Source organism: Myotis brandtii, unplaced genomic scaffold (assembly GCF_000412655.1).
Source record: "Myotis brandtii unplaced genomic scaffold, ASM41265v1 scaffold528, whole genome shotgun sequence".
Taxonomy (NCBI): domain Eukaryota; kingdom Metazoa; phylum Chordata; class Mammalia; order Chiroptera; family Vespertilionidae; genus Myotis; species Myotis brandtii.
Window position 1 is genome coordinate 585,946 of NW_005369930.1, and position 12,490 is coordinate 598,435.

At 37.6% G+C, this 12,490-nt stretch overlaps 1 protein-coding gene across 1 annotated transcript in view; it reads left to right on the forward strand.

Annotated features, from left to right (window-relative positions):
- CDC16 (cell division cycle 16) overlaps positions 1–12,490 on the forward strand; it is a gene marked incomplete at its 5' end in the record, with an annotated part of 41,079 nt that overhangs the window by 6,591 nt on the left and 21,998 nt on the right. The window contains 8 exons of the mRNA XM_014548911.1: positions 1,038–1,178; positions 3,227–3,386; positions 4,624–4,715; positions 5,446–5,579; positions 6,288–6,367; positions 7,427–7,476; positions 8,347–8,420; positions 10,400–10,525. Of these exons, the coding sequence (XP_014404397.1) occupies positions 1,038–1,178; positions 3,227–3,386; positions 4,624–4,715; positions 5,446–5,579; positions 6,288–6,367; positions 7,427–7,476; positions 8,347–8,420; positions 10,400–10,525 (857 nt within the window). The remainder of the gene's footprint in view (positions 1–1,037; positions 1,179–3,226; positions 3,387–4,623; positions 4,716–5,445; positions 5,580–6,287; positions 6,368–7,426; positions 7,477–8,346; positions 8,421–10,399; positions 10,526–12,490) is intronic.

Genomic DNA, 12,490 nt, shown 5'->3' on the forward strand with positions numbered 1-12,490 from the left:
TGAATCTAAACAGATTGGTTCAAAAAGAGATCATTCTATTTTTAAAGTATTTAGTGATGTACCTGTGAGCTTTGCATGGACGAACTAAGCACATGACCCTTTCTTGTACATCAGAACCTGCACGCACATGTAAAAAGAGGACCCGTTTTTGACAGATGGAAACCACCGTTTATTTGTAATAAATAATTACACAATCTAAAAAAAAAAAAGACCTGGCTTCCGCGTGTTCTGGGTCCCTCCCTGCCTCATCGCCAGGGTCATGATCAGTCCCCCACTGCCAGGCAGGACGGCCTCCGTGTGTTCTGGGTCCCTCCCTGCCTCGCTGCCGGGGATTCGATCAGGTCCCCCGCAGCCAGGCAGGACGGCTTCCGCGTGTTCTGGGTCCCTCCCTGCCTCGAGGGGTCACCGATCACCACTGGGGTGGGGGGCAGGGAAGAGGCAGACACTGGCGGCCTCTTCTCTGCCCCGCCCAGCTTCTCTGATCACCAGCTGGGGGGCGGGCCTTTGCCCGGGTTCTTGGATCCAGGGTGGGGGGCAGGGCAAAGTGCCTTTACCCTGCCACCCGGCTCTTGCCTGCCGCCTGGGTTTCCGATCACCGTTCTTCCGTCTTTCCCCTTTTGCCTCCCATCATTGAGCCTACGTATGCAAATTAGCCACCATCTTTGTTGGCGGTTAACCGCCATCTTTGTTGGCAGTTAATTTGCATATCGCCCTGATTAGCCAATGGGAAGGGTGGCAAAGTTACGGTTAATTACCATGTTTGTCTATTATTAGATAGGATAGTATTGTCCTGGTCAGGTGGTTCAGTTCGTTGGAGTGTCATCCCATACACCAAAAGGTTGTGGGTTCAATTCCCGGTCAGGGCACATACCTAATTTGCAGATTCAATCTCGGTCGGGGCACATAGAAGAGGCAGCTGACCGATGTTTCTCTCCCATAGTCTCTTTTGAAAAAAAGTCCATGAAATCTACAGTATTTGTTTCTATGTTTAGTGTTTCAGTCACGGCTGACGAACGGTATTTCTGTTTTCTACATAGTATGCTGCAAAAGAGCATCAGCAGGCTCTCGATATTCTTGATATGGAGGAGCCTATCAACAAACGATTATTTGAGAAGTATTTAAAGGATGAAAGTGGCTTGAAAGACACCCCCAATGACTGGGAAATGTCACAGTCCTCAGTAAGTAATACTATACTAAGCATGCTTCAGTAACATCAGTAAGAATTAGCAAGCATATTGGTTGCTTACTAATTTGCCCACCGAAATTCAAAACGATTTCGAGACCTTTTTGAGCCATCAGTTGGAAGCAGTAATAATCATGTTCTCAGATGTTTGAATCTGCACTAAGCTGACTTGAGATCTTCCTTCCGTTTGATGCCTTAAACTACTCCCCACAGGTGGCATAGTCTTTACCCTTACTGAGTTTCAACAGTGTTTGTACCTACTCCCAAGGAACTTTGGTGTTTTATTTATGACTAGAGGCCCGGTGCACAAATTCATGCCCACAGGGGTCCCTCGGCCTGGCCTTTGGAATTGGGCCAAAACTGGCTCTCTAACATCCCCCAAGGGGTCCCAGATTGCAAGAAGTTACAGGCCAGGCTGAGGGACCCCACCGGTGCACGATCAGGTCCGGGGAGGGACGCGGGAGGTTGGCCAGCTGGGAAGGAACCACAGGGGGCTCCAAGGCATGTCCTGCCCGTCTCGCTCAGTCCCAATCGGCCGGACCCCAGCAGCAAGCTAACCTACCGGTCAGAGTGTCTGCCCCCTGGTGATCAGTGCATGTCATAGCGATTGGTCAACTGGTTGACTATCTGCCCCTGGTAGTCAGTGCATGTCATAGCGAGCAGTTGAGTGGACTTAGCATATTACGCTTTTATTATATAGGATACTTGTGTATTTCAGTTTGTATACTTTCTATTTGCATGAAATTGCAAATTCCTTGCTGGCAGAGGTTATATAATAATAGATGACATCCATATTCAGATTACTAATCTGGATTGTTATTCCTTTTTTTTTTTTTTGTAACAGCTTTCTCGATAAATAATTCACATGTCATGTAATTCATTCATTTAAAATGTACAGTTGCTTGGCTTTTAGTATGTTCACAGAGCTGTACAACCCTCACCACAATCAATTGTAGAAAGCAACCCTGGACTGTGTAGCCGTTACCCATCACTTCCCCCATTTTTCCAGTTATTTTTTGTAACTGTTAATGAGTAACTTGTAAGTCACCTCAAAAATGTAGGAATACTATACATTTTTAGGTGTTTCTCTCTCTTTTGTACTGTTTGTCTATTTTATGTAGTAAGAAGTGCACATTCATTTTTCTGCTAAGAAATGCATTTGTGAGGGAGCTTGGTATTATTATTATCTTTGGACTTCTTATCCATTAACTTATCTGCTAAGAAATACATGATTTATTTGTAATGTATTATTAAAATACTTTTTTAAAAATAACTTATTGGATACTGCATAGGTCTAAGATTCTCTCATAAGGTCCTCCAGTGTTTTTTAAATTTTGATTTTATGATGAATGTTCTTCAGCCCTGTACCAGTTTTAACCTTTAAGCTCAGTTATGTGTTTCTTGAGATTCAGAGTCTGGAACATCAATCAGATTTTTACATTCTCTTGTTGATGATGATAGTGAGGTAACTACTGTGTAAGCACCTTACCATGTGCTAGCTCTACAGAGACTATCACCTCTACTCCTCACAGAGCCCTTTAGATGAGAAAAAGAAACTGAGGCCAAGAGAGGTTACATCACTTGTCCAAGGTCACTAAGTATCAGAACTGGAATTTGAACTCAGGTCTGTTCAGTTCCAGAAAGCCATGCTCCTAGCCACTATGCTACATTGCTGCCAGTTTTCTAATAGTTACTAAGATCCTTTCATTGAGATCTACCTATTAAACTGTTAAAGTTTGATTCAGTATATCGGTGCTGTTTGCCATCTCAAAATCCTTACTCTATTTGAGAAAAACAGGTAATGAAAAAGTAGCAGTGACACATTCACTATAAAGAAGTGCTGAAATGAGGAGAGCCTCGGGAAGATGGATTAGAGAAGTTTCATTTGCCTTTATGTTTCTATTTATACTATGCCTGACAGTGGGGTGGAAAAATCCTTTTGGATTAAAAAAAAGTCCTGGGCCTTCAGATTATATAACATTTTTGATAAATTAAGTTTAAAAGTATTGGCTTAGTATGTGACTCATCATATTTTTCCAACAGATAAAGAGTTCTATTTGTCTTTTACGAGGGAAAATCTATGACGCTCTAGATAACCGAACCCTAGCTACCTATAGCTATAAAGAAGCTTTGAAGCTCGATGTCTATTGTTTTGAAGCATTTGATCTTTTGACATCACACCACATGTTGACAGCCCAAGAAGGTTTGGAAACTCAGGTGTTTGTATGTTTAGCACAATTGATATTCTTTTTGTGTGTGTTTTTCCCCTGAAATCTGTGAGTCAACAGCAGGCTATGTACAGATTTAGATTTAAATAGACCTATTAACTTCCTTAGTGTCTTCAAATATGAAATGCATTACAGAATACAATACTGGGCAGTTCCTGTTGCAGGCAGAATCTTTAGGGATTGTGATGTGATGAGACCATATTTTTGAGGAGTGATTTGAGGTAATATAAACAAGATTTTAGTATCTGATTACGTGGCTCTCAACCTGACTGCATTTTAAATCCCCGAGGAGCTTTAAAAACCTCAGTGTACAGGTCCCAACTCCAGACCAGTTGAATCAGAATCTCTGGTGGGGAAGCTCTGGCATGGTTTAAGGCTTCCAGATGATCCTAAGGCACAGTAAGGGCCAAGAACCATTGACCTAGAGCAGCGATTTTCAACCAGTGTGCCGCAAGAAAAATTCTAAAGTAATACCTATTTAGTCCTCTTCTCCCTTATATTGTCAAATAAGAAAATGACAACAGCCGGCAAACACAATAGCCGTTTGGTGTAATGAATCAAAACTTAACCTATTTTTTTTATCAGATCGGCAAAAAAATATATTTTTTGGTGTGCCGCAGAATTTTAGTAATTAGATTGTATGTGCCATGAGATGAAAAAGGTTGAAAATTACTGACCTAGAGCATCGGCAGTGATGTGAGGTGGATAAGCAAGGGAAACAGAGAGAAAATGGGGATGTTATATTAATGAGATTCAAACATATTTTAGCCTAGTGCGGTGGTTCTCAAACAGGGTGCTTTTTGCCTCCTAGGGGACATTGAGCAGTATCTGGAGACATTTTTGATTGACATAACTTGGGCATGGGGAGGGAGGGTGGAGATTACTGCTGATTGCTAGTGGGCAGAGGCCAGAGATCCTGCTAAATATCCTGTGTGCATAGGACAGCCAACACAACAGAGACTTATCCACGCAAAGTGCAGTGTGCTGAGGCTGGGAAATGGCCTGGTGGTAGCATAGCCCTCCAGGTAGTCCTCATCACCTAGGCCTGAACCACTGTCTTAGCTTTCTCTAGTACACGTTGATCTTGTTATTTCCTTTTTTGAGTTTGACTTATTTAGACCAAGAACTATAGAAAAATATTTTTCATTGCTGACTCTGTCCCCCCCCCCCATAAATATTGTGATGACATTATTTTTTCTCAATGTTTTTAAGAAAAAGAACTTCTTGAATCACTACCTCTTAATAAGCTCTGTACTGAAGAACAGGAATTGCTACGTTTTCTATTTGAGAACAAATTAAAAAAGGTAAGTGAAAACACAAAGTTAGTATTTGCATTATGCAAGTATCTTATTTCTTTCATTCAATTTGGCCTCTATTCTTTTACTAGTTAAATTTTTAGAAATTTTTATTAATCTAGCACATTTGCAAGAATAGATTTAGATTATTTAAAATATATGATTTCTTTTTCGTTTTTTTTAAAAATGTATTTTATTGATTTCAGAGAGGAAGAGAGAGAGAGAAACATCAATGATGAGAATCATTAATTGGCTGCCTCCTGCACGCCCCCTACTGGGGATTAAGCCTGAAACCCTGGGCATGTGCCCTGCCTGGGAATCGAACCTGGGACCTTTCACTCTGCAGGCCAAAGCTCTATCCACTAAGCCAAACCAGCTAGGACAAAATATATGATTTCTTAAAAAGCTTCCAAAAATATGTCTTCCTCTTCAGGGACTCCTTACATTAAAAGATTGAACTATCAGATAAATGGAATGATGTTGCATGAAAATGAGGATTTTTTTCTTATGCGTCCTGAACTTCTACTTTGTAAAATACTTCCTATCATGGAATTCTGTGATAAAATTGAGAATAAAATTAAACTCATTGGGAGGAGTACTGATGAGTCTTGAAGTTAAAAATGTTTCCAGAGGCTCACACGTGTCCTTATGTAAATCCTTTAAACACTTGGGTCAGATTGAATCTGCCTTTTGACTTGGTATAGCTCATTGAGCTTACGTTTACCTTCCTCTGTTTCAGTATAATAAACCGAGTGAAACTATCATCCCCGAGTCTGTAGATGGTTTGCAAGAGAATCTGGATGTGGTAGTATCTTTAGCTGAAAGACATTATTATAACTGTGATTTTAAAATGTGCTACAAGCTTACTTCTGTGTAAGTATATCCGCTTATTTTTCTGTAGGAACATTTCATCTAAGATATGCATGGGGCATGCTTTCTGAGTAATCTTGAACTAATTGATGGTAATTAAGTTGCCTTTACTACTTTGCAGAATACGAAAGAGGGTTATTCCATTAACTGGGGGGTATACATGTCCCTCATTTCAGTCTTCGATAGTCTGCAAGTTTGAAAATACCATTCTGGAACTAGTTTTATAAAATCTCTTCTTTGTTAGAGACTAATAAAATCCAGTAGGTACTAGTGTTTAGTCAGGCTCACTGACTAGCCAACCCATCTTACAAGTTTTCCAGTGTACATAGTTCAAACTTGTCCTTTACTAAATCACACGCACCATTTTTAGTGGATCTTTAGGGTTGCAAAAATCCTTGAATTCACAAAAATTTTAATTGATAAATACTTGTGATCTGTTTTATATTTCACATTGTTTTTGATTCTAAATAATTGGACTACTTATTTAATGTTACAGTTCCACTGATTTAAAGTAAATGTATGCGATATTTATTTTTATTCCTTCCAAACTGGAATTTTCCTTTTCACTTATAACCTAATAATGTGTTAAGAAAGTAAAAGAATTATTATAATCCACAATATTGTACATAATGCTATAATGACTACTTAATCATAACTAATTATGAATATTGTACTGTTTCTGGGTTAGTAATGTATTGCTTTAACTTTCAGAGTAATGGAAAAAGATCCTTTCCATGCAAATTGTTTACCTGTACATATAGGGACACTTGTGGAGCTGAATAAAGCAAATGGTAAGAATTTTTCTGTTAACTCTTGAAATTCTGTCTCACAAGTCCTGGATAGTTGAAGTCATAGGTTATAACATAATGAAGTTCTATAATAAAAGTAACAACTGGGAGAAGAAATGCTTATCAAAGCAACCAGTGGTCTATTCTGTTATCTCAACAGAACACTCTATTTCTTTATCCCTGCTTCCTGCTCCCTTGCCTCAAATGTAATTTGTGGTTTAAGTGTTAAGTGGCAGTTCTACCTTTTTTTTCTTTTTTCTGTAAAGCAAACTGATATGGCAAAAGTCAATAACTTTTTAGAAGTTGGAAGCAGGCAGATTTTTTTGCTCAGGTTTTCCATATCTTAACATTTTAGAAACATTTAGTTGTGTTTGGACTGTATTCGCCTTTAAATCTTTTAGGCTGAATTATGAGTCCTGTCAAAAGAAAAAGCTAGCCACTCTTAACTCCAAATCCCTGCCGCTTCAAGTGTGGTCTATGACCGACAGCATCATATCTCCTGGCATCTTGTTGGAGATGCAGCTGCTCCAGCTGCCCTGGTCTAATGAATTCAAGGCTGCATGTAGGAAACACCATCGTGACATGCCAAGAACTCACATATTATTCAAGAGGAAATCATAAACTTGAAAGTTTGGTCAACCAAACTGGTTGTGGGTGATTAAGATGGTCCATGATAGGCCCCTGGAGTAAGAGACATGAGTTGTTAAGATAGGTAAGGTGCTTTGAAATAATCTCTTAAGGACCATGAAGTGCTTTACCATGTGTCATTCTAATTTTCAAGTCACTCAGCAAGTGCTCAGTGCCTACTTATGGGTCGGGCACCAGGTAAAGAATTGTGTCTAGGGGTGGGGGTTTGAATAAAACAGCCATAGTATCCAACCCTTGGGGTTTCTGTATTTTATTGGGTAAATGAATTTTGATTCTAAAAAGAAAAAAAAAAGAATGAAATCATTGCTGTGAGAACAACATTTATATGATTGTGAAGAGTTATGACTGGGGGAAAGTCATGTCTTAAAATTCATTTGATGTGAATAATTTTTTTCTTTTTTTTTCCTAATGTAGAACTTTTCTATCTTTCTCATAAATTGGTGGATTTATATCCTAGCAACCCTGTAAGTAAATATAAACAATTTTTTCTTACAGTGTTTTTTCTTACTTGAATTTAAAGAAAATGCTTAACTAGTATTTAGACAGCTTGTATTTAAATGTAACCAAATATGTTTTATTTTGAGGTGTTGGAGCAGAATCTCCTAGTGCTTATGATAATAGAAGCAGCATTAACTTTCTCAATCCATGAAGGGTTTTTTTTTAGTGTATTGAAACATAACTTAAAACAAAGATCTTTTTTTATTATAGAAATTATACAGTGTATGCTTATTATTAAAAATACTCAACATACAGAAAAATAAAATATTGAAAGTCAAAATCACACTCCCACCTCTCATAAGTAATGCTAGTAAATGCTTGGTAGCTTTCTCATGTTGCATACATAAGGTACCTTACTGGATTGTGCACTAATTTGAATCATCGTGTCTTCCAAACTGCCATGGATCAGAACTAAGACCTAGAAATTGAAAGTGGAATCAGAAACTGTGTCCTTAAAGACAAAAGTCAAGAATCAGGGCCCAAGTCTCAGTTTATACCCTAGACCAGTGTGAAAATAATTTATAAAGAGGCAAAACTAGTGCAAGAGATGTCAGCTAGCAATATGGAATCAGAGTCAGGGAAGATTAATGGTGCAGGTGAGAGGCCAGGACTCCGAGTGGGTTTGAAATAGGAAGTGTTCAGTAGCCTCGTCTTTTGTTCAGTGCTGCAGGGAAGTGATTGAAGGCCTCTTGAGGAAGGGCTGTGGAGATTTTGTTCTCTTCTAACTTGAACTAGAATATGGGATGGAACACCTAATCCACCCTCTGGCCTAATTTGCTAGATATTTTTAATTCAAAGTTCAGATCTTTGGTCATGGTAAATTTTGAACTTTGTAGGTTTCTTGGTTTGCAGTGGGATGCTATTATCTCATGGTTGGTCATAAGAATGAACATGCCAGAAGATATCTCAGGTATGAATTTATTGTCTTCCTCACTCTGTAATGAACCTGTAGAGAGATTTTTTTGCTCATCTGCTTTAATGCAATAAATAGAAAGTATTTTAAAAGCAGTGTAAAAGAAAAAATGTTTTCTTTGGCAGGTTTAGTTCAGTTGCATTAGTTATGTACCTTGCTTTTATATGATGTCGTGAGGGAGACAAAAGTAATCAGTGGTATAGACCTTGTTCTCAAGGAACTTGTAACATATTTAAGTTTTTATTTATAAATGTGAAATAGTAGAGAACATTATAAAATAGTTTGAAAGGTTCTGTTTTTCATTTACAGAGACACTATTAACTGCTTACTTTTAGAACGTCTTTTGTTAATAGTCGTGAAGTTACATAAAACTTTACGTGAGATTAGGATCAGTAAAAGTGACTATAATACAGAATTCTTGGCATAGTGAACTGGCTTATATAAGTACCTGCTGTGGTTTTAGTTTAAGGAACTCCATGCAGCCCAATCAAGCTACTTAACCAGTATTATTCAATTATTCAAGTACAGGAAAATGTCTGTATGTGAAGAATTAATTACTAAAGATTAAAAATATAATGATACTTGTGATTTCCTCCATGTAAACAAAATAGAAAATGGATCTAAGGGAAACGTGTGAACTTTGGACACTGACTTGAATTCTTATCCAAGTTCCATCACTTACTAGCCACAGTCCCTTGGGAAAGTTAATTCCTCTATTTTTTTTTTCTAAAAATGGAAATGATATAATACTTGTATCCCAGAATTGTTGGGAAAATTAATAAGTTGACATGGAAGGATCCTGCACTAGGAAGAAAATAGGGAGAGCTCTCTGGTTAGTTGTGTAAAGTATTTTAGAAAACCTTGCTTGTGCTCTTTGCTAGAGTAAGAAGATGATGTGTGTTATAATTGTTCTTTGAGCTATGCTTCGTTGAATTACTGTGCTTCTTCAGTGATCAACTCTACATGAAACAGGGAACATTTGGGTGAAAGAAAACTTAGAAAATAAAGTGCTAGGAAGTGTGAATCTCACCCTTTATATTTTCATGTCTTGTAATGTTTGTTTTATTTCCTGTTTTGGGTCACCAATGGGTCACTGATTGAAGACTGACGGTTTAAGACTATATAGTCCTGTTCATGGAACCACGGTGACTCTCCTAGCACCTTCTGTAGGATGTCAGTCTTCCAGCCTCAGTATACTTGTCTTTAAAATATAAATAATAATTTATCTTGCAAGTTATTAGGATTAGATGATGCATATAAGGCATCTATCATATTGCCTGGCACAAAACAGGCCCTAAATGGTTGCTGCTACCACCATTTACCTACTCGGTTGTGAAATGAAGCTTCTGGGTTAAGTAATATTTATAAATTCTATACAGAATGCTAATGGGTTCAATTATAGTACCTAAAAAGTGCAGACCGCTCCTAAAATTACATAAAATTTTGCTTGTACTAGTAAATATTCTTTTATCCTATATAATAAAAGGGTAATATGCAAATCAACCGAACAGTGGAATGACCGGTCGCTGTGAGGCTCACTGACCACCAGGGGGCAGACGCTCAACACAGGAGGTACCCCCTGGTGGTCAGTGTGCTCCCACAGGGAGAGTGCCGCTCAGCCAGAAGCCCAGAAGCCGAGCTCACGGCTGGTGAGCATAGTGGCGAGCCTCTCCCACTTCCATGGCAGCGTGTTAAGGATGTACGGGAGCAGGCCTAAGCCATCAGTTGGACATCCCCTGAGGGCTCCCGGACTGTGAGAGGGCACAGGCTGGGCTGAGGTACCCCCCTCCCCTGAGTGCACAAATCTCGTGCACCGGGCCTCTAGTTTCAAATAAATTAACACAAATGTTACATTAGTGTTTCATGTATTGATAGCTCATTTATTTAATTTGAATGTCCTTGAAACCATCAGCTTACATACAATTAACAATTTAAGAATAAATATTATATTAATTTTATGAAGTTTCTTATTTTAGTAAAGCTACGACACTTGAGAAGACCTACGGGCCTGCGTGGATAGCATATGGACATTCATTTGCAGTTGAGAGTGAACATGATCAAGCAATGGCTGCTTACTTCACAGCAGCACAGCTGATGAAAGGGTATGGCAAACAAATTAATCAAAATGCATGAAAAGATTTTTTTGCTAACAAAATGAAATTTCTATTGTTATCACTGTCATTTGGTTGGTAAACTAAAGAAAATATCTTACTTGTATCTAGCTACTGGCTTGTGATTATATAATAACTATGGAAATTGAGGGAGGAAGAAGCTGGTGTAGTGATTTTGCCTAGCAGTTTTATCTTAACCAGTACAAAAGGGAACTAGGAAATTAGCCTAAGGGAACAAATGAGGAAGGAAGTTCTCTTTCACATGCTCATTCAAGAATGAAATTATTCATAAGCAAAATTATTTATGTTCTGTTTATATCTAAAAGGTATTTGATGTGGCTTAATGGTAGTATAGGACTATATTTGTCAATGTTCTAGATTGAAATCGACATTAAATATATTTTATTTTACATGAGATTAGGATCACTAATATAATAAGTTAATGTAAGTGTACCCTAAGAGTGTGTTACTTTGGAGAGTAAAGTATTACTATTTACTCCTGTTGACTCTTTTTGGACTCAAAATTAGTTATACCTTGCAGTGTTCTTTCTGTGTTCGCTGTTCTCTGCCTCCATCTCTGTGGAGTGGTGGTAGGAGTGCGATGGTTCAGAGGTCTGGGCTGGAATCAGACTGCTTGGTCATCTTGGCAAGTTATTTACCCTCTTGAAAAATAGGAATAACAGCAATACTCACTCGTAGGCTTACAGTGGGGAGTAATTGAGATAATACCAGTTAAAGACTTAGGGCAGTGTCTGCCATATAGAAAGAACCCTGATAAAAGTTAGCTACTTTAATTTATTTGTTTGTATTCAGGAGCAGTATCACATATTTATCTGTTTTTAATTTCATCTTGTTAGTTTTGATTTACCTTTTCAGACTATCAGACTCCTTTTGGTACCCAGTTTGCATCAAAATTATTTATGATCCTCAGGTTTGTTTGGTTTTTTTTAGTTATATTAGATTTGATACATGACTTTTAAATCTAACTAGTCATCCATGAAAGCATTGTAAAGGAGATAGCTCCCTAACTATATTAGTTTGCTTAGGCTGCCATAACAAAATATCACAGATTGGGTGACTTAACAGAAATTCATTTTCTCACAGTTCTGGAGACTGGAAAGTATAATGTCCAGGTGCTGATAAGAGCTCTCTTCCTGACTTGTAGATGGCTGCCTTCTCACTATGTCTTCACATAGTGGAGAGAGAGCTTTGGTGTCTCTTGATTTTATAAAGGTCCCAGCATTATGATCTGATTATCTTATTTAACCAATACAGTCATGTTGGGTTGTTTGGTCTTAACATATTAATTTTGGGAGGGATACATGCATTCAGTCCATAACACTTATAACTAGAAATAATCCTCCAGATTAAAATTGTTCAGTTAATTATTGATCCCCTAAGTGGTCCAGGTTTCTCCATCCTGTCCACCAAGATGTGTGAAACCTCTTCCAGTGCTTTGCTGAAGTGTGGCTCCAGTGTCTGCATATACCCTTAGTCTGTCAATCTGTTAAGTTGTCAGAAAAAAAAAATCTCAATAATTTACTATGAGTTTTTTCTCATCAGCACGTACTAGGGTCTGCTATTTATGTATTTTTTTTCTATTCTGGGTTCTCTAAACCCAGAATAGTTATTATGAGTTGTTAGTTGTTAGCTAAGAATAAAAACCAGTGATAACTAATGATGTGTTAGTACTTTTAATGTTCCCCAATCTAGGCAAACTTTATTTTATTTTATTTTATTTTTCTATTTATTTATTTATTTATTTATTTATTTCCTAAACCCAGTTATGAGTTGTTAGTTGTTAGCTAAGAATAAAAACCAGTGATAACTAATGATGTGTTAGTACTTTTAATGTTTTAATGTTTAGGCAAACTTTATTTTATTTTATTTTATTTTTCTATTTATTTATTTATTTATTTATTTATTTATTTATTTATTTATTTATATCTTTATTGT